The sequence below is a fragment of the Aulonocara sp. 'chitande type north' Nkhata Bay genome, linkage group LG22 (assembly GCF_057382095.1).
Source record: "Aulonocara sp. 'chitande type north' Nkhata Bay isolate Kocher_YH1m ecotype deep benthic linkage group LG22, A_spYH_male_GT1.1, whole genome shotgun sequence".
Taxonomy (NCBI): domain Eukaryota; kingdom Metazoa; phylum Chordata; class Actinopteri; order Cichliformes; family Cichlidae; genus Aulonocara; species Aulonocara sp. 'chitande type north' Nkhata Bay.
In genome coordinates, this window is record NC_141364.1 from 17,522,191 (window position 1) to 17,542,007 (window position 19,817).

At 40.7% G+C, this 19,817-nt stretch overlaps 1 protein-coding gene across 11 annotated transcripts; it reads left to right on the plus strand.

Annotated features, from left to right (window-relative positions):
• The first annotated feature begins 747 nt into the window (after positions 1-747).
• Positions 748-19,538, plus strand: LOC147303963 (uncharacterized). Of its 11 annotated transcripts, none has more exons than XM_086279617.1 (8): positions 748-922; positions 1,054-1,169; positions 10,937-11,103; positions 15,755-16,133; positions 16,228-16,399; positions 17,346-17,524; positions 17,599-17,695; positions 18,731-19,538. In XM_086279617.1, coding segments are annotated over exons 2-8 (1,152 nt in total). In that variant the 5' UTR covers positions 748-922; positions 1,054-1,168; the 3' UTR covers positions 18,888-19,538. The 11 variants fall into 11 exon arrangements, with proteins under 11 accessions (XP_086135743.1, XP_086135749.1, XP_086135750.1 ...); XM_086279618.1 differs by having other exon boundaries at positions 907-922; positions 1,054-1,175; positions 13,164-16,133; XM_086279625.1 differs by having other exon boundaries at positions 907-922; positions 1,054-1,175; positions 10,937-11,099.
• The last annotated feature ends 279 nt before the right edge of the window (positions 19,539-19,817 follow it).

Consider the following 19,817-nt stretch of genomic DNA (forward strand, 5'->3'; position numbering starts at 1 on the left):
CATCCGGCTCTGACACATATGTGTTTTCAGGGTAAATGATGTAAGGGTGGGAGCACAAGCTGCTGTGGGGCCAGTCGAGGAGCCAGTCGAGGAGCAGTTGTGTTAGCCCCGAGGCAGACTGGTGACCTGTTATAAGTGTAACCTGCCTCCCCTCCTACAGCTGGGGTAGATTCCAGCCTTTTCTGTGACCCTGAAATGGATAAGCAGAAAAAAATGTCTGAGTTACTGTAACATCTTCTTCATCTCCCACAGCCTCAGTTTTCCTTAAATTTTCTGACTTCACCAGTTTTTCAGGACTTTCATCATGACTGATGTGAACGTGACCCATCTGAACTCTTTTAGAAATTTGGGATAACTGGATGCACTGGCTTATATTCTTATGGTTGAGCATATGTGGGTTGTTTGGTGAAAAAAATAAAGCTTTTATAGCCTCCAGTTATGCTAATTAGGATGAATTGCATGTGTACAATGCATAATATTTAGGGGGTTAAACACTGTTCATAATGTAAAAATTTGTTATTTGATTTTGTGCTAATGACGCTTTTTCTTTTTACTCTGCCCTTGTCATTAAATGGTTTCCAGATTACTTATAAACCAAATGTACTCTAAACTTCCTTTGAGTTTCATGGACTGTCTCTTTATGGACAGTGGCGACTGACCTTTGATCGTTCTCTAAGGCTGGTGCACCAATCAGCATCCAGGAAACAGCCACCTGCCCAGTCGCTGGGAACAGTGGTTTCTTCCCGTTCTCTCTTCTCCGTGCTGGAGGGAGTACATGTCACAATGTGCTGTCAAAGAAATAATCCTCGTAAGGTCTTATGTGTTTAATATTTCTCTAGAACAAGCTCTTTTCCCACCAGCTCGCTCTTCATGCCAGTTTGAGGACGCAGCAGAGACAAACCACCCAGGTTTCAGCTGAAAGGTAGCTCTCTTACTTATTTTAAAAACACTTGCTCTCCAAGCACACAGGAATGTTTGGAATAATTTTGTCAGCCTACGGGCTCTTTGTTACTGAGCTCGTAATTAATATGCATAATATCACTAACTTTTCAGCCAGAATGAGCAGTCTGTGCTATACCCGGCGTGTAAGGAACCTGTGGGCTCCAGCACTTGCCTCTTGGGTTCTTAAGGCGACGATCCCGCACAAACCTGTGTGCCAGCTAAAGAAAGTAATGGTATTGTCCAGCTTCTCATTTACAGTGAAGACATTCAGGAGATCCTGTGACCTGTATCATTTAGTATCAGATTGTGTGTGTGCAGCGTGGAAAATGATGGAAACGAATGATGTTGGGTCAGAAATTTTGAAGACAACAAGGTAACCAAGTTTTTAGATCCAATTAAAATCAAAGATCCTCTGGAAAAGAGCAGAATTCTTGAAACAGGGTTTATTAAACCGAGTCATATGAACAGCAAGACAACACATAGCAAAGCTAAGTGATAACTAAACCTCACTGTACATTTGACATGCAATCTCTGAGCCATTATTATTATCCTCTACACTCCTGCATTTCACTTAGATCTATTTGTTGATGGCATCTTGATTCTCGTATCTTCTTTCTAACCAAAATATGCTCTTATTTATTTATTTTTCTGTCACACCCTCCACACCAGATGTTCTTAGATCATCACCACTACCTTCTATATTTGCCAAACACCACACAAACCTCCCTATTTCATTTATTATGTGTTTGTGTGATTTATTTATCTGGTTTTCATCCCAGCTCTGTTATTATTAATAGTATTAATATTAGTTTAAATTATTATTGCTATTATTAATTTGTATATATTATAATTATGATCTAGTTTATTTTATGCTCCAGATCCAATTCATCCTTTTTGCACTTGTATTCAATTCAATCAGCTCCATTTTCAACTTATTTAGCTTTTAATCTTTTATTAGGCTGATAATCCAGTAAGGGATCTACTATCCCCATTTATTCCTATTTTATTATTCTCTTCTAGTCAGTTTTGCCCCAGACTCTTTCAGTCTCTCTGTATTTTTGCTTAACAAATATGATCTTTCAAATTAACTTCCTTAAACAGTGATAATACTATTTTTCAGCAGGAGTATCTATTTTCCTCTGTTCAACAATTCTTAATTTTTATGCAAACCTATTTCTTTTCACTACTTTGTTGCTCCTCTCCACACACCTTAAGGATGATTTCTTAATTTCTTTCTTTATTTTTATGTGGAATGCTCCTGACACAACCCCAAAGGGATTTGCGTCTCTGGGCGTCTTTCACTTGTTAGGCAAGTGTGTAAAACCACCACAGTTTGGAGCCACTCAAGTGGGGCAGTGACCTTAACTAAAAGCTTCTTATGAAATGATGAATAAAAAAAATAAGATAATAATATTGAATGCTAGCTGCTTTTATTGCTGTTGTTGTTGTTGTTGTTAAAGCTCCTTTTGTCAAGTATATCTGTCTATAACTGTCATACATGTCCGCACGCGTTGTTTAATAAGTCTACACCTGTTGAATTTGGTTACACATAAGGGTTAAGATATAAAGGATTGCCTCGTTACTAATTTTTAATTGTTACTTGATTATTATCGTTGTTACAGTAATAAGTAAACAATCACATTATGAACAAACGTGATCGAAATAACTCTCTCTGACTCTGTTTGCATGAAGAGCCTGAGGTATTAATAATGCTTAAAGCTTTGAAATGTGTACATATATATATATATATATATATATATATATATATATATACACACACACAGTGGGGCAAAAAAGTATTTAGTCAGCCACCGATTGTGCAAGTTCCCCCACTTAAAATGATGACAGAGGTCAATAATTTGCACCAGAGGTACACTTCAACTGTGAGAGACAGAATGTGAAAAAAAAATCCATGAATCCACATGGTAGGATTTGTAAAGAATTTATTCGTAAATCAGGGTGGCAAATAAGTATTTGGTCAATAACAAAAATACAACTCAATACTTTGTAACATAACCTTTGTTGGCATTAACAGAGGTCAAACGTTTACTATAGGTCTTTACCAGGTTTGCACACACAGTAGCTGGTATTTTGGCCCATTCCTCCATGCAGATCTTCTCGAGAGCAGTGATGTTTTGGGGCTGTCGCCGAGCAACACGGACTTTCAACTCCCGCCACAGATTTTCTATGGGGTTGAGGTCTGGAGACTGGCTAGGCCACTCCAGGACTTTCAAATGCTTCTTACGGAGCCACTCCTTTGTTGCCCGGGCGGTGTGTTTTGGATCATTGTCATGTTGGAAGACCCAGCCTCGTTTCATCTTCAAAGTTCTCACTGATGGAAGGAGGTTTTGGCTCAAAATCTCATGATACATGGCCCCATTCATTCTGTCCTTAACACGGATCAGTCGTCCTGTCCCCTTGGCAGAAAAACAGCCCCATAGCATGATGTTTCCACCCCCATGCTTCACAGTAGGTATGGTGTTCTTGGGATGCAACTCAGTATTCTTCGTCCTCCAAACACGACGAGTTGAGTTTATACCAAAAAGTTCTACTTTGGTTTCGTCTGACCACATGACATTCTCCCAATCCTCTGCTGTATCATCCATGTGCTCTCTGGCAAACTTCAGACGGGCCTGGACATGCACTGGCTTCAGCAGCGGAACACGTCTGGCACTGCGGGATTTGATTCCCTGCCGTTTTAGTGTGTTACTGATGGTGACCTTTGTTACTTTGGTCCCAGCTCTCTGCAGGTCATTCACCAGGTCCCCCCGTGTGGTTCTGGGATCTTTGCTCACCGTTCTCATGATCATTTTGACCCCACGGGATGAGATCTTGCGTGGAGCCCCAGATCGTGGGAGATTATCAGTGGTCTTGTATGTCTTCCATTTTCTGATGATTGCTCCCACAGTTGATTTCTTCACACCAAGCTGCTTGCCTATTGTAGATTCACTCTTCCCAGTCTGGTGCAGGTTTACAATACTTTTCCTGGTGTCCTTCGAGAGCTCTTTGGTCTTGGCCATGGCGGAGTTTGGAGTCTGACTGTTTGAGGCTGTGGACAGGTGTCTTTTATACAGATGATGAGTTCAAACAGGTGCCATTCATACAGGTAACGAGTGGGGGACAGAAAAGCGTCTTACAGAAGACATTAAAGGTCTGTGAGAGCCAGAGATTTTCCATGTTTGAGGTGACCAAATACTTATTTGCCACCCTGATTTACGAATAAATTCTTTACAAATCCTACCATGTGGATTCATGGATTTTTTTTTCACATTCTGTCTCTCACAGTTGACGTGTACCTCTGGTGCAAATTACTGACCTCTGTCATCATTTTAAGTGGGGGAACTTGCACAATCGGTGGCTGACTAAATACTTTTTTGCCCCACTGTATATATATATATATATATATATATATATAAAAGATTAAAAACAATAAGTGAGCTGTCATTTTTAGTAAATAAAGACGTCCAGTTATGTAATAATATGATCTAAGTTTAAATGTTTGAATAAGAAATCCATGTTAAGGAGACATCTGTCGTTTCAAGTCATACTGCTTTTAAGAGCCCTTATTTTGAAATCCTGCGCGTTCCTTAAAGAGTTCTTCCTCTCTGAGGAGCACCCGGGAAAGAGCTCAACAACTGTGAGTGAATTTACAACATAAACAGGTTTTGTGGGTCGTGCTGCTGAGCCTGGTCCAGGGGTGGGCTGTGACCGACAGTCTCACAGAGCATTTAACCTAAAACACTGAGCTAATGAAAAACGTGGTGATTTTAAGAAAACATTAGGGCTATACCTTCCAAAAGTACACCTTGTCGCCTTTTCTTAACAACTTTTCTTTGACTTCGAAATGTCATCGAGGTCAAGGAAAGAGAGTAGGATGGTACATAAGGGAGTAGGGAAAAGAGAGCTGAGAATCCTAACGACCTTAAAATGGTCTCCGTGAAGCTAACCGCCGCTTATCTGCGGCTTAAATTTTCTTGCGCTCCTGCACTAAGTTTTATGGTAGCGCTTCTCCTTCGTTGCTTATTTTTGTTCAACAGACTAAAAAAAAAGGATTGACACATCAGAATTACGTTTATTATAGTGTGCCTTTGAAGACACAGTAAAGGTGTGTGTGTGTGTGTGTGTGTGTGTGTGTGTGTGTGTGTGTGTGTGTGTGTGTGTAAATGAAGAAATGAAAATGAGGATATGAAGAGAATATGTTTTTTAATTTTTCATTTGATTTACTTCTATTGGAAATTCAGTCAAATCTTCTTGCAGTTGAGAAGAAATTTCCTTTAATTTCTCTGGAATCTTGCGGCATCTTTGTGAATGTTGGCACACAGGTAGAGTAATCAACTGAGAATTTCATGTCAACTATTATGTCCTTTAATTTCTCCAGAGTCATTGAGTGCATGGAGCTGAAGCTCTGCACACATACAGTGTGGGTGTCCCACAAGAGGAATTAGTTGAAACTTTTTTGTTAATTGGTAATTGTTCTTCATAATTCTGGGTCACTCAGTAAGATTAACTTAAAATGATTAAGTAATGAGAATAATTTAAGGGCTGATCCATTTTTAAATACCTTCGGAAACTTACTAAACAGATTTAGATCATTCTTCCAGTCAAGTCAGGGTTAGCCTTGAAAATTCTGCATTTGTGAATACAAATATTTCAGTTAAAAGCTGTTACAGGAAAAATGATTCTATGTTTCTTTACCTTCTTTTAAATGTGCAAGCATGCCCTTTTGTCTATGGTTAGATTAGTTTAGAATTATCTTTTTAGACTTTCTCAGCAAAGACATACTGTTTTGGGACATATTGTTTTAGATTGTTTTATCTCTCACAGCTTTCTCCCAGCTCTCTGCTGACGAGACTAGCGCCACATATGGAGTTGTTTATTTTATCTGTTTTGTATTTTCTTATCCTGTTCTCACTGTCTTTCCTATAAAAAGTGCCCAGCCTCTGTACACGTTGTGAGTTGTTCTGAACAGCTTACCCGTGTGCACGTTAAAGCATAAAAAGTGATCTTGTCTCATTGTGTCTTTATTTCTCCTGGGTCTTTTACAGAGTTTTCCCCCAACATTTCTTGGTCCTTCGACAGCCGGAGCGCCTCCATCGTGTCCCATCTCCGTGACCAGTCCACGTTGTTCGTCTGTCGACAGCTCACACACCAGGTGTGTGATAAAAGTCCAAGAGCGTTTAAATTCGGGTCTTGGCCAACGTCTTAGAAAGCGACCCACGGTGGTGGGACCCGATCGAGGTGGACCAGACCCGGCGACACTGACCAGGTAGATACAGACACACTGACACAATCTTGCGTAAAAGCGCATTTTGAATTCAGGGAATTTAAAATAGCGGAAGTAGCTCGTCGACTGGTAGCTCTGGGAGCTCGTCGACTGGTAGCTTTGGAGCTCTGGGTAGCTCCCCCAGCTGGGTCTAGACTGGGTCTAGGGAGTAAGTAGCTCTGGGAGCTCCCCTTATCATAAGGGTTCTGGTCGCGCGCGCGTCGAAGCTGTGTGTGTGTGTGTGTGTGTGTGTGTGTGTGTGTGTGTGTGTGTATTGTTTTAATTAATGGAGCAAGCTGAATTTTCACGGTCCAATAAGAGACTGAGCTGCTCCTACTGTGTTTTTCTTTTACTGCTATTCACTGACGTGCTGGTGAGTTGAGAGAACGGTCGAGTTCCGTCTCGTAAAGTTCACACCGCTTTTGGAAATAGTCCGAAAGTAGAAGGGCGTGTGAGCAACCACTCTCGTCTCTAATACCAGCGAAGGTGATAGCAGCTGTATTGTGTATATATTACTTAAACAAAAATAAGTAAATACATAAATAAGATGGGTAATCAAGCAAGTGAAATTAAAACTCACTCCTGCTGACGAGCAGTGGTGAGAAAAGAAAAGTCCAGACGCCGGACAAAAACAGTGTCTGTAAACTGAGAGATTTAAGAAAACAAAATATAAACAGTCAGAAGAACAGAACTCAACTGCCAGTTTAGTAAAACCAGAAGACGAGACACTGTGCAGTTCCCACAATCCTTTTAGTAAACCATCACTCACTCCTGCAGCCGCATCTGCAGCAACACCCATATCAGGAAGAACATAATAATCCCTTATTAAGTGAAAACTAGAGATCACAGTAGTTTTGTAGTAGTTTAAAAGGGTTGAAAACAGACCCCACTGAGTAGATATAAATATAAAAAGTACGAAATAAAGATAAACAAAGGGAAAGTTACAGTAGAAATTATCTTTAGAGTATTTGAAATTAATAATAGCAAGGATAACAACCTGTAAAGTGATATTAACAATGAAACACAGTTGGCATGATGACCATGCCCAGCATGTATAAAATGAATATAAAGCAAATAATTCACACGAAAATATTTTAATAAAATAAATAAGGTATATTAAGGCTGTGTCACTGTTCAGCCAAGGACAGTGTGTGAAAAGGTAACTGTCTCCACCCTGGGAAAAGGATGATTCTGCAGGTCATCTGAAGCCCTTGATGGATACAAAATAAAATATAAATAATATATTATAATAGAACTGCCTGGTCCGCCATGCAACAGAGAGAACAAATGTGACCGCAGATTGGATGAATTCAAAATTATCTGTTTGCTGAATAAGATGATCCTAACTATCAAATTGGCTCAGGAGTAGTATAGTGGTACACACTGATAAAATATTATAATATGCTATTGCTGTTATATAAGACAAAGAGGATAATATTAACAATGACATAATATTAATATGAAGAGGCACCTTAATCGGTTATGATGTGAGGTGGATAATTGTTAAGCAGTAGTCTGCATCAAGCTTAAGGTTTGCTGAAACTCAGTGTAATGACATGTGAGATGAAGACAATACGGAGAATAACTAAACTAATGAAGTGCATAGAGGCACTTGACCAGCTTGAAACCTTCATCCTAGAATGACACATTGCTGAGATATAGAGCACACCTATAATAACAACCAATAAGCAACCAATATTTATTTGTTTCTTTTAGAGCAGAAGCTGCTGTAACACACCCAAAGAAAGACTCTAGGTCTGACCAACCGTTTCAGTCATGGGCAAAAAGATGTCAGTCAATAAAATTCTAAAAGATAATTTATTGACAAAAAATATATCAAGAGATAAAAGATAAAACAGTCCAGTGTCCCACTTAAGAATTGTATAAAAACACACAGTCCCAAGGCCAGAGCCAGCTATGCCACACAGCCATGCCACACAGCCAAGTTGCACTCCACATGTTGCCTTTAACAGGGTTAGAAGTTGTCCTTGGAGACCCACCACCCTGCAAGCATATAGTCAGTGGTCACTCAAGCCTCTGCAACTCTGCTGCCTTTAGGCTGTGGCATATAATAGGCCCTGGACTGCACAGAGAGACAAAACAACACACTTAATATAAAATTCATAGGGCAAAACCCATCCATCCCAAACATATCTGATTTCATCACATTACATACCTGCACAGAGAGACAAGACAACACAGCAGTGTTTGTAGTGTGGGCTATAAGAAGACCGGTGTATCAGTGCAATCAAGTACACCTGCCTCTAATTAGTCCAACCCCATTCCAGCCATTGGCTCACCAAAAATGTGACACACACAAAACCACTCCCAACCCAGTGCAACTTCACACAATAATATGGAGCTGAATTAACACAGGCACATTAGTCTACCATGTTACAAGCTGCATGCTATTAAAAGCCAACATATGCAGACTTCTGCCTTGTTCGGGTGGCAGCATTTTTCTTTTTTCTTTTGTGTCCTGACACGTTTATGTTTTTTGTTTTTGTTTGATTATTTTGTTGGTTTTGGAAACGAATTTAAACGAACTTGTGACAATACTTGAGAATCACAGTGACACATAGTGATTAGGCATATGATTGAAAAATGCCTAGGTTTAGAGCTGTGAGCTATGAGCTGTGAGCAATGCAAAGTTAAATATATATATATATTTGTATAAATGGGAAACAACCCTAACTTGAAAGTTTGAAATGTGTGAGATCCATGAATTGTTTGAAGAACTAGAAATTATCTAAAAATGCCTTAAGTGAAAATGTAGAGTTGCATCTATTCTCCCAAACCAAAAAAAAAAAAGGAGAAGAAGCATTCTGTAACTTAGAAATAAGGCTGACGTGTTGACAACAGACTAAAACACTAATTCGCAGGTGGCTATCAGGAACAGAGAGGCGAGCAAAGTCACAAACACCAAGGCTGCAGACAGCCACGCAGAAACAGCAGATAACATAGAGACAACGCCTACTAGAACCGTGGAGAGGAAGGTCACTTCACACGAGATTGTAGGAGTAGGCCACAGAGAAATAATGCAAAACAGTTTTGAGGCAGCCACTTAAACTGACAGTTTTCAAAGGACAAATTAGTTGTAAAGTCAGCTTCAGGCCACACAACTGTACAACAATTAACTGCCCCTTTAGAACTAGTACATACAGCAAGTGGCCGCAGGTGCTTTATTAAATGCATATATGACCCGTCGTGTCCAGTAAATTTGCTAGGTAGAGACGCTCTGACAAAACTTAAGATAGCAGTCATGCCATTCTTTTCTGGTATTACACCTGAGTGCATGCTAAATGACACACGCCACATCCACTTTCCAGAAACCGACCGAGTATCACAACATTCTGAGATTTAAACAAACTCCAGGCCCAGATCCACCTTATGATCAGCAAGTGTGGAAGCTAGGAGAACAGCATTTGACCTTACAGCACAGGCCGAAATTGTGTAGGTTACGCAGTAACCACAGATAGTAAAATAATAGAAGCAAAACCACTTTCTTCTTCATATTCTGCACAGAGCGCTGAGCTGTCAGCTGTGATTTGCGCATGTGAAATACACAAAGATAAACAAATAACCATTTATATAGACAGCCAGTATGTTTTCTCTGCTGTGCATCATTTTGCAAAAAATCTGGAAAACCAGAGGAATGATTACACCAACCGGAAAACCAGTTCAGCATGCCAACCTCTTACAACGCCTCTTTCATTGCTACAGGCAATAACTTTGCTGACAGAGCAGCAAAACAGGCGGCACAAAAGACAAACATCACATTGATGGCAGTAAACACACATCAGATTCCACTGGATGTGTTGAAAAATGAACAAAAAGCAGCAAGCACAGCAGAGCAGGCAAAATGGCTAAAACACGGTGCAGTTCTGACAAACGACTTAATGATGTGTTATGGCAAGCCAGTGCTGCCAAAATCTCTCCACAAGATGGCGGCATTAGTGACTCATGGCTATACGCATTTGTCATCGGGGGGAATGACCTGTATTGTCAACTCTCATTTCTACACTGTAAATTTTGAAACTTCAGCAAAACAATTTGTCAGAACGTGCATGACGTGTCAAAAATATAATGCTCAGGGAAATCTGCGACCAAAAAGAGGCCGTTTTCCCACTCCACCTTATCCTTTTCACACAATTCATATGGATTTTATTGAACTAAGCGAATGTCAAGGGTCAAAATACGCCCTAGCGGTTATAGACGTGTTCTCAAAATGGCCGGAAATCTATCCAGTGAAAAAGGCAGATGCAATTTCAGTAACAAAGTGCCTGTGCAATCACTTCATACCCACATATGGCATCCCAGCTTTGATACGATCAGACAACGGCACTCATTTTGTAAATGATGTCATCACTAAGGTCTCTGAAGCACTCGGTTTCAGCATAAAACACCACTGTGCTTATCACCCTCAGAGCGCAGGCCTTGTAGAGAGAACTAACGGCACTATAAAACAAAGGCTCAGGAAATGCATGGCAGAAACAGGAAGGCCGTGGCCTGAATGTTTGGGTTTAGTGAAAATGTGGATGCGCTTAACGCAAGGCTCCCATAAACTAACTCCATTTGAAATCATTCATGGCAGGCCGTTCCCACTGCCGATCACCAGTCAACCAATAGACAAAGCAATCAGAGAAAACACATTAGCAGAATGGATGTCTAAGCTATTGGAAAACAAAGAGATCATTGTACATAATCAACAACCTGATGATGTTTCTCCAGTGTCTTGCAGACTAAAGCCCGGTGACTGGGTTCTGATCAAGGTGCTCCAAAGGAAAAACTGGAGCACACCCAGGTGGGAGGGGCCATACCAAGTCCTCCTCACTACACCGACCGCTTGCAAAATTGCGGAACGACCATCCTGGATCCATCAGAGTCACTGCAGGCGAGTAAGTGAAGCCATCTAAACACAGCTGACCAATGGCGTGTCCAGCGGGGTGGCCTGGGGGGGCACAGGCCACCCCCCAAACCAGACTGGCCACCCCAGGTGCCACCCCAAAGGCAAAACGATAAAATTCAATCAAATATCAAATGTCCGATTATGTTTTCACGGTGACGCTCAGATATCCGAGTGTAAGTGAATGCAGCATGGCTTCTGCGCTATGCGCATCACGTTAGCAAAGGTAGGAGAGCCAAGCGCGAAAGACGGCACTGCAGGAAACAATTTTTCGGTGAAAGAAAATGAGGACAGGTGAACTGAACTTCAGGTAAGAAGTTATGACCTGCAGTCTATCTGGGTCAGATATAAACCAAGTTTAGGTGGAGTTTATTTTCATGTTGCTGACTTTTTACTGTCAGTTGCAATAACTCATACTGCGTTTTAGCCAGCTGGGTGGGTGCTATGATGTTACTGATAGTGAACTTTATTTTATTCATAAGGTTAGTTAGTAGAGTTGCCAACGGCTCCTTAAAAAAATGGAATGGTCCCTCATTCAGAGAAAATATTACGCGTTTCGTATTGAGCTGAGAAGAGACGCAGTTTGTCCCGGACTTTAGCTAGAATGGAAAAAAGACACAAAGCTGGATTTATTCTGTCTTTATGCTGCACAGCTGCCTCTTCTTCTCTCATTCTCTCCCCCTCCCTCTCCTGTTGCTACTTCAATCATGAAACTGATCAATGATCAGCTGATCGGCTTTTCTCTCTTGTTTGTTTATCGCCCACCTTGCGCCAGAAAGAGGAAACCAGCGGATATTGCGCTAAACAACAGCAGCACGTTTAAGCTTGATCAGCTGTTGTTAGAATGTATTTAATATTAATTTCTAGTATCAGCTGATGTTTGCTGGAGCCACAGCTGTAAAGCTGCTGGTCATGATGTCTGTTTAGATATGTGGTGAGAGGGAAACATGAAGATGAAACCAGGAGATGTCCTTACTGAACCATCAGAGCTGAACAGGTGATGGAGAAACAGGTTTACCTTTTAGGTGACATGAATGAGTTGAAGTTATCAACTGTTTCTGAGAGATAAATAACACCAGGATCCTTTTTTATGTAGCTGACAGCTGGTAACTGTGCAGGGGTGGGTCTAGCAAAGTTTTGCCAGGGGGCCAGGTAGGGCATTAACAGGGAAAGGGGGGCACAAAGAAATACTTTTCTTTCTTATTCTCATTTAAAATACCTAGTTTTTATTAAATAATTATCTAAATCTTACAACCAAAGTTTTTATCTGACGTAAAATGTATAGAAATCATACATATACCAACAAGACAGTGTACATCACTGTCACAACAGCGTTTGTTTTCAGTCAAAGTCTTTATGGCTTTACTACCTGGTGGGTCGGCCTGTAGTGAAAATGCCCAATTTTTCTGTCCCAGTCCAGCCCTGCAGGTTAATACTGGCAGTGTCACCATGCCAGCTGACTGTATTTCATCATCAGCCAGTGTTGTTCTTTATCAATATTACCAAAGTTTATCATAAGGCAGCATAGAAAGTATTTACTTGCTTTCAGGTTTTATTCAAATATTAGTCTTTTCATTTGTTTCTCCACTTTTTTCCTGTTTCAAAATCAAACACCAGTTTGTGAGAAGATTATCTTCTTTTTTTAACAGGCAGATAAAGTTTTGCATTGGAACTGGCTAATTTGTCAATTGTTTGTTACAAATGTTCGTATTTTAATTTTCAAAAATGTTTTTGCCCAAAACATATGTGCACTATATGTCAGTAAAAATACTATGCAAATATTGCTGTCCTTGAATGCTGAGTAAACACTGACAAAGCACTGATTGTATCTCTTGTACTTTATCAACGCAGTATCTAAAAACTTTGCACCGTAGTGGTTAAAATCTCATTCTAATAAGAGTTAAAAGTGCATTTGGTTATTAGGTTTATAGGATTATTGAATTATGGTTAAGGGTTGGTAGAATTTTTTTTTAAACATTATCTGCCAATTAAATCTGCCACCCTTCTCCAAATCTGTGCCCCTACCTGGCCCCCCCAACAAAAATTTTCTAGACACGCCACTGCAGCTGACAGCAGGCTTGCCCACTTGTTGTGATCTCGCCCGGTGGAGGGGTCAGCTTTCCTGGCCGGGGGGTCTACTCGCGACAGGAGGGTGTGTCCCGTCGTCATGAGGTGGTGGCTCTTAATAACTGCAGTGGCCCTGACCATGGCCGGGCTCCTCATCTTTGCTTCCGTGAGGGACAACAAGTCACGCAATATGAAGAAAAGGCAGACACTGTATGACAAAGGACAGTACACCAAGTTTCCCCATGGCTACGCCACTAACTTTTGGTGGCAGTTTATGAACACTACAGCTCACTGGAATAATAAAACTGACTGCTATGCATGTACCCATATGCCCCTATCCTCGCAGACGTCTGGCCTGTGGCCGTACAGCATACCTGAAGATCGCAGTTGGTGTCTGTTGGGCCTGGCAACACATCCAGGCTACGGTACTCTTTGGTCCAAGGCCAACTACAGCATCCCAGCAAAAGCAACCTGGAGGTCATCATCACCCACAAATGTGAACTGTTCCGGACAGACCTACCTACTGACCTGGCCCCAAGTCTCAGACCCACTGCCTGATGTAATTCTACTGAACAAGCTGAACGCAGCGCAACTGCCAGTATGTGTGATGAACAATGGATCGCGGGCAGTGGGGGAGCTGCCTACTCACCTATCTACCGGATGCCACTACAAACAAAGACTCAGTACCAGACAGGATGTGCACGGACGGCACCAAGCAGTAAAGGAACCAGAGTTTCGCATCTGAGGAGGAGTGAAATTCTTACAGAGCTTGATCCCCGGCATTGGAGCTGCCGAGGTGCGGGATCATGTGGAGATCAACCGATATGCTCTGCTACGACGCATCAACTTTGACAAAGACCCTGGGACCGGCTTTAGCAGGAGAACAGAAGGCCATCAGAACGATGGTGCTGCAGAACAGACTGACTCTAGACCTGCTAACAGCATCACAAGGAGGAGTTTGTAAGCGGAGACATTTATGAAGCTTTGCAGAATTTGACCATTCTGCAGAAATATGTCACTGACCACACATCTGGAGCAGCTACACCGCCATGTCTAAGAGTAATGATTTCAAAGATGATAACAACTACAATGACTGCTTATGTTGCCGTGCCTCAAGAAGAACAGCATCCCATTGCAATTCTGTTAGAGGAGAACTTGTAATAACTGCTAATGAATGACGTGGTGATTAAAAATGACTTGTCAAGTGATCATGCACTGATTAACACATTAGTAGTTTATGCAGGTACAATATAAGGTTTTTATCCTTTATTTTTTGTAGTTTAGTTTTATTATTTTTTCTTGTTTATTCCACTTGTTATTTCATTTACTATGATTTTCATTTACTATGATTTTCTTTGTTCTTTTTATTATTTTATTTTGTTTTATTCTTTAGACCAAATGATTTCCATTTCTGCTATGCTGACATTTTGAAAATTAAAAAATTGCTTAAGATACTTAATAAATAACCTTCACAGACAATTGTTGTATACATTTAAAATAAGTTAAAACAGGAGGGAATGTTACAGGAAAAATGATTCTATGTTTCTTTACCTTCTTTTAAATGTACAAAGATGCCCTTTTGTCTATGGTTAGATTAGTTTAGAATTATCTTTTTAGACTTTCTCAGCAAAGACATACTGTTTTGGGACATATTGTTTTAGATTGTTTTATCTCTCACAGCTTTCTCCCAGCTCTCTGCTGACGAGACTAGCGCCATATATGGAGTTGTTTATTTTATCTGTTTTGTATTTTCTTATCCTGTTCTCACTGTCTTTCCTATAAAAAGTGCCCAGCCTCTGTACACGTTGTGAGTTGTTCTGAACAGCTTACCCGTGTGCACGTTAAAGCATAAAAAGTGATCTTGTCTCATTGTGTCTTTATTTCTCCTGGGTCTTTTACAGAGTTTTCCCCCAACAAAAGCAAATTGGTAGTATTCATTGAACAGATTCCAGTCTTGATTATTTTCACAGTTGTTTCACATCCTGGGGCAGGATGAGTCCCCTGGCCTGCAACCATAAGTACTGCATTGTAATACACTAAAATAAAAGATTTGCCAACTCACTATCACAGAAAATACAACCATGTACATCCATTTTTTTAAACTCCATTTGAAAAGGTTTTTTTTCTGTTTGGTCACCTGACTCCATTCAAAATCTTTAAGAATGCAGCGATTCATTAGAAACCTTCCCAAGCTACATGCACTACGAGCTTGGCTACGTAATGGTGTCACGGCAGCTGTCAATGACGTGGGTCTGCCGTAGTGAAACTACAATGTTCAGGAAATGGACTAGAAAAAGCAATTCTTATGTACTTAATACTAAATACACGTCAACGTTTGACAGGTACCACCGTAGCATTGGTTACCAATGTCATTAAATTTACCTGTCAGTGGTTCTAGTCATCTGGATGATACATTTGGGGATAATAAAAAAGATAAAACTGGATTTTAACTAATGTCAATGCTAGGCAATAATCCAGATCGTAGTGTAAAGTTTGGAAACAGGTGGGAACTGGTCCCAGTGCCTTTCTTTTCTGTTTACCCTCTCCTTTACGAATCCTGTGCTTTATCCAATCAGACGATGGCAGAGGACAAACCGTGGGCTCTGATCTCAGAGGTGGGCGAGCAGGGTTTCATCGAAGAGGTCACTGACATAATAAAACAACACTTCAACATAATCTGCCTCAGAGACTTTCTACAAAACCCCCAGCAGCACGGCCCAAAGATCCAGGCCATACTGATGTGGAACACCTTCCCTGCAGCCGAGCCGTCGCTGCTCAGCTCGCTTCCATCACTAAAAGTGGTCGCCAATGGAGGAGTGGGCATCGACCACCTGGATGTGCCGTACATTACCAGTCTCGGGGTGAAGGTGGCCAACACGCCCGGCGTGGTGAGTGTCGCCACTGCAGATATGGCTATGGGTCTGCTGCTGGCATCCGCAAGAAAGATAGTTGAAGGTGAGGTCAAAGGTTGAAATCTGATCCCAGGGTGGAGCAGTTTGAGTAAAACCCAAAGATATTTAAACTGGAAATATGGCAATGTTTCTCATAGGTCACCACATAGCTGTTGACCCCAAGACTACCAGTATACCACAAAGCCTGGTGGGAGTCGAAGTCACCGGGTCGACTCTGGGGATCATCGGAATGGGACACATCGGATACAAAATTGCTCAGAGAAGCAAAGGGTTTGATATGAAGATCCTGTATCACAACAGACACAGAAGGTAAGCACCAATTCATCGAACAGATCAAAAAAATCCTGCTAAAGTGACCTGAATAGATACACAGTACTTCACTACTGCCAGAAGTATTCACTCACCCATTGCAAAACTCAGATGTAGCGTTGTAAATAGGGATGGGTATTGATAAGATTTTCACGATTCCGATTCCGTTTTCGATTCTGTTTAATGATTCGATTCTTTATCAATTCTCTTATCAATTCTTTTTAAAAAAGGAGAACACTGAGGTCGATTAGCTTAGAACTTTGTTTAATATCTTCTCTTTGAACAAGATAGAAATTTAGGAGTAACATGGTCTTACAAACCCAACAGTGAGATCTTAAGAGATCCAGCCTATGGCTCTTCAATGGGGTGTCACAGGGTCCCCAGGAAAAAAAAATTGTAAACGTAAAATAATAAAATAAATATTCTTCTGTAGCAATAACAAAGTATAAAATAAATTATTCTGTAGCAATTACACAAGAATATCCAGTAATGTCCCTGCCTACAATTAAACACATTCACTTACTGAACTTTCGTCTATCCTGGCCCAAAAGGAGATGCTACCGGTAGACTGCAGCGAGAACTGCCAGCATCTGAGCCAGCCAGACTCTGTCTGTCTCTCTCATCATGGTCACCTAAATGCACAGTAATGGCAGGCTTTGTAAAAAGGCAGATCGCGCTAACATAATATGCACTGTTAGTTGATTATTCACCTGCCGCATTAACGGGAGAGGACGTGCAAACGTTACCGCTGCTGCTGGGTTGAGATTCACGAGTCCGGAGCGGAATTAAAAACACGACATTCATTTAAGGTCATCGTGTGTTTTGTGAGCAAATGCTTTTGGCACTATAGTGTTTTTGAATCCCAGCTTTTAAAGAAATCTGACATTAATAAATGTGGCAGCATTAACTGTACATTTGTGATTGCTTTTTTTTTTGTGCTGTTCAGGAGCGTTGAAGATGAGCAGTCAGTGGGGGCGAGTTACTGTGAGAACATGGATGACCTGCTGAGGGAGGCCGACTTTGTTGTGCTCGTTGTCAACCTTTCCCCTGAAACCAAAGGCCTGATCAGCCACAGGGAGCTGTCCCTCATGAAACCCACTGCAACCCTGGTCAACGTCAGCAGAGGTGAGGATACTGTGACTGCGAGTCTTCACCAGTCTCTGAGTTTCAGCCTGATTTTGTGACTTTTCATGTTTCAGGTCTGGTTGTTGATCAGGATGCTTTAGTCAAAGCTCTGCAGTCTGGAGAAATTCGAGCTGCAGCTTTAGATGTGACTCATCCTGAACCTTTGCCCAGGTAATATGTCTCTGAAGACACCCACGCTCTGCAGCCAGAGCAGTACATCACATAATAATAATGATGAACTCTTACATGTGAGGCACTCAAGGTTAATGGCTTCTTGCATACAGTGTAAACAGACTCTTATTAGAACAAAACAGGGCCTTTAAGTTGTGTTTTAAGCCATGCAGTGCTGGTTTCAGTGTGACGCTTGAAGAATCTTACATTTAATATTTTTTCAAGATGTACAGTTAAGTCCATTATTTGTCAGACAAAGACAAAATCTTTGTAATTTTCCCTCTGTTCACCACCCAGTGGATTTTAAATCAAACAGTCTGATTAAGACGCAGACTTTCAGCTTTAATTCAAGGGGTTCAACAGAAGTAATAGATTAACTCTTTAGGAATTACAGACATGTTTATATATACATTTACACATTTTTTAGACACTCAAAATTAATTGGAAAAACTAAAAACAAAAGCTAAATATAAGGACGGGTTTCAACAGTTGTTTAAAAATCCTCTGCTGTCAATGACTTACTGAAGTCTAGAACCAATGAGTGTCACCAGATGCTGTGTTTTCTACTCTCCCAGAGCTTTACTGCATCCGCCTTCTTTTTCAGCTGGTTTGTGGGTCTCTCTTCTTTCAGTTTTGTCTTCACTATCTGAAAAGGATCTTTTATTGGGTTGAGATTATGTGACTGACTTGGCCATTGAATAGTATTCCATTTTTTTGCCTTGAGAAATTCATGAGAGTATTTTTTCATTGTAGATTGTGACAATATTACACCTACCTCCCTGAGAGTGTTTGTGATTTGGTTAGGTATTAACAATGGAAATGATTCTGTCATCATGCACTTTTGTTGTCTTCTGTGGTGTTTCAGTCTGAGCCGTTTTTCCTCGCTCTCTCTGATGTGTTCATTTTGTTTGGAGAGGAAAATATCCCCCCTTTACCAGCCTGTGCATGCAGTCACACAAAATGGGATGAAAATTAAAGGAAGCATGAATGAACATCAGCTGTCTCCTGATGCTTTTCTTGCTGTGTTCTGTGCAGGGATCACCCTCTCCTCAGCCTGCCTAATGTACTCATCACACCCCACGTTGGCACCTACACCTATGCTACAATAAAACGGACGGTTCAGTGCATGGTGGATAATGCCGTAGCAGCTGTGAATGGCCTACCTGTTCCCAATGAAGTCAAGTTGAAATGATTGCCAAGAATTTTTTCTATTTTTTTCTGTCCCTCCTATAAAAGAAGGTGAGCTGGTGTTAGTTAGAGATTTATTTTTGGCTCTTTGGTTTTATTGTGGACACTTGTTGGGCAACAAACTGTAAAAACGTAGGTTTTTGTGAAGAATAGGACAATATTCCTGCTATAGGATAAACTGTGTTGAATCTCTGACTGACTGTTGAAACTTTAATTCGTTTGAGGAAAAACTGTTTCATGTTCACGTTAGCAAAAAACTTGCAATAAAAGTCAAAGAACGAAAGAAAAGTTGCAGCTTGAATGCAACCACTCTTAGTTTATTAATCGAGTTTAAAAAAAAAAACTTCTTATTTTTACATGTCACATGTTTTTAAAGTATGTTGATGTCATTTCAGTGGAAAATATGTGTAATTATTATTATAATTCTTACTCATTATTATTACTCACTTCCTACTAACACAAGGCCTTTTAGGTGGGTGGAAAGTCTTTTTGGGGAAGTTGCAAGGCTGATATGTGACTGCTTGTCCTTATGAGTGACCATCTTTTCCTGTTTGGAACCAGGCTGATAACTCTGACCATGGTGCACTTATGCCCTGGACTGCTGGCCAGAATTACATCTCCAGCTTTGAAAGAAAAATAAATCTTGTGTACCCTATTTTCCGTGTGAATGTGGTGGTTTTCTACTGGTCACTATTGGAACTCATTTCTTTCTTTTACTGAGGCCATTGTGTTGCCTACTTTTTAATTCAATTCAATTTTTATAACTTAATGTTAAAATTATATAGCGCCAAATCACAACAACCGTTGCCTCAAGGTGCTTTATATTGTAAGGTAAAGACCCTACAATGAAAAAAAGAAAGAAAACAGAGAAAACCCCAACAAGCATATGGCCCCCATATGTGCAAGTGCTTTGGTGACAGTGGGAAGGAAGAAC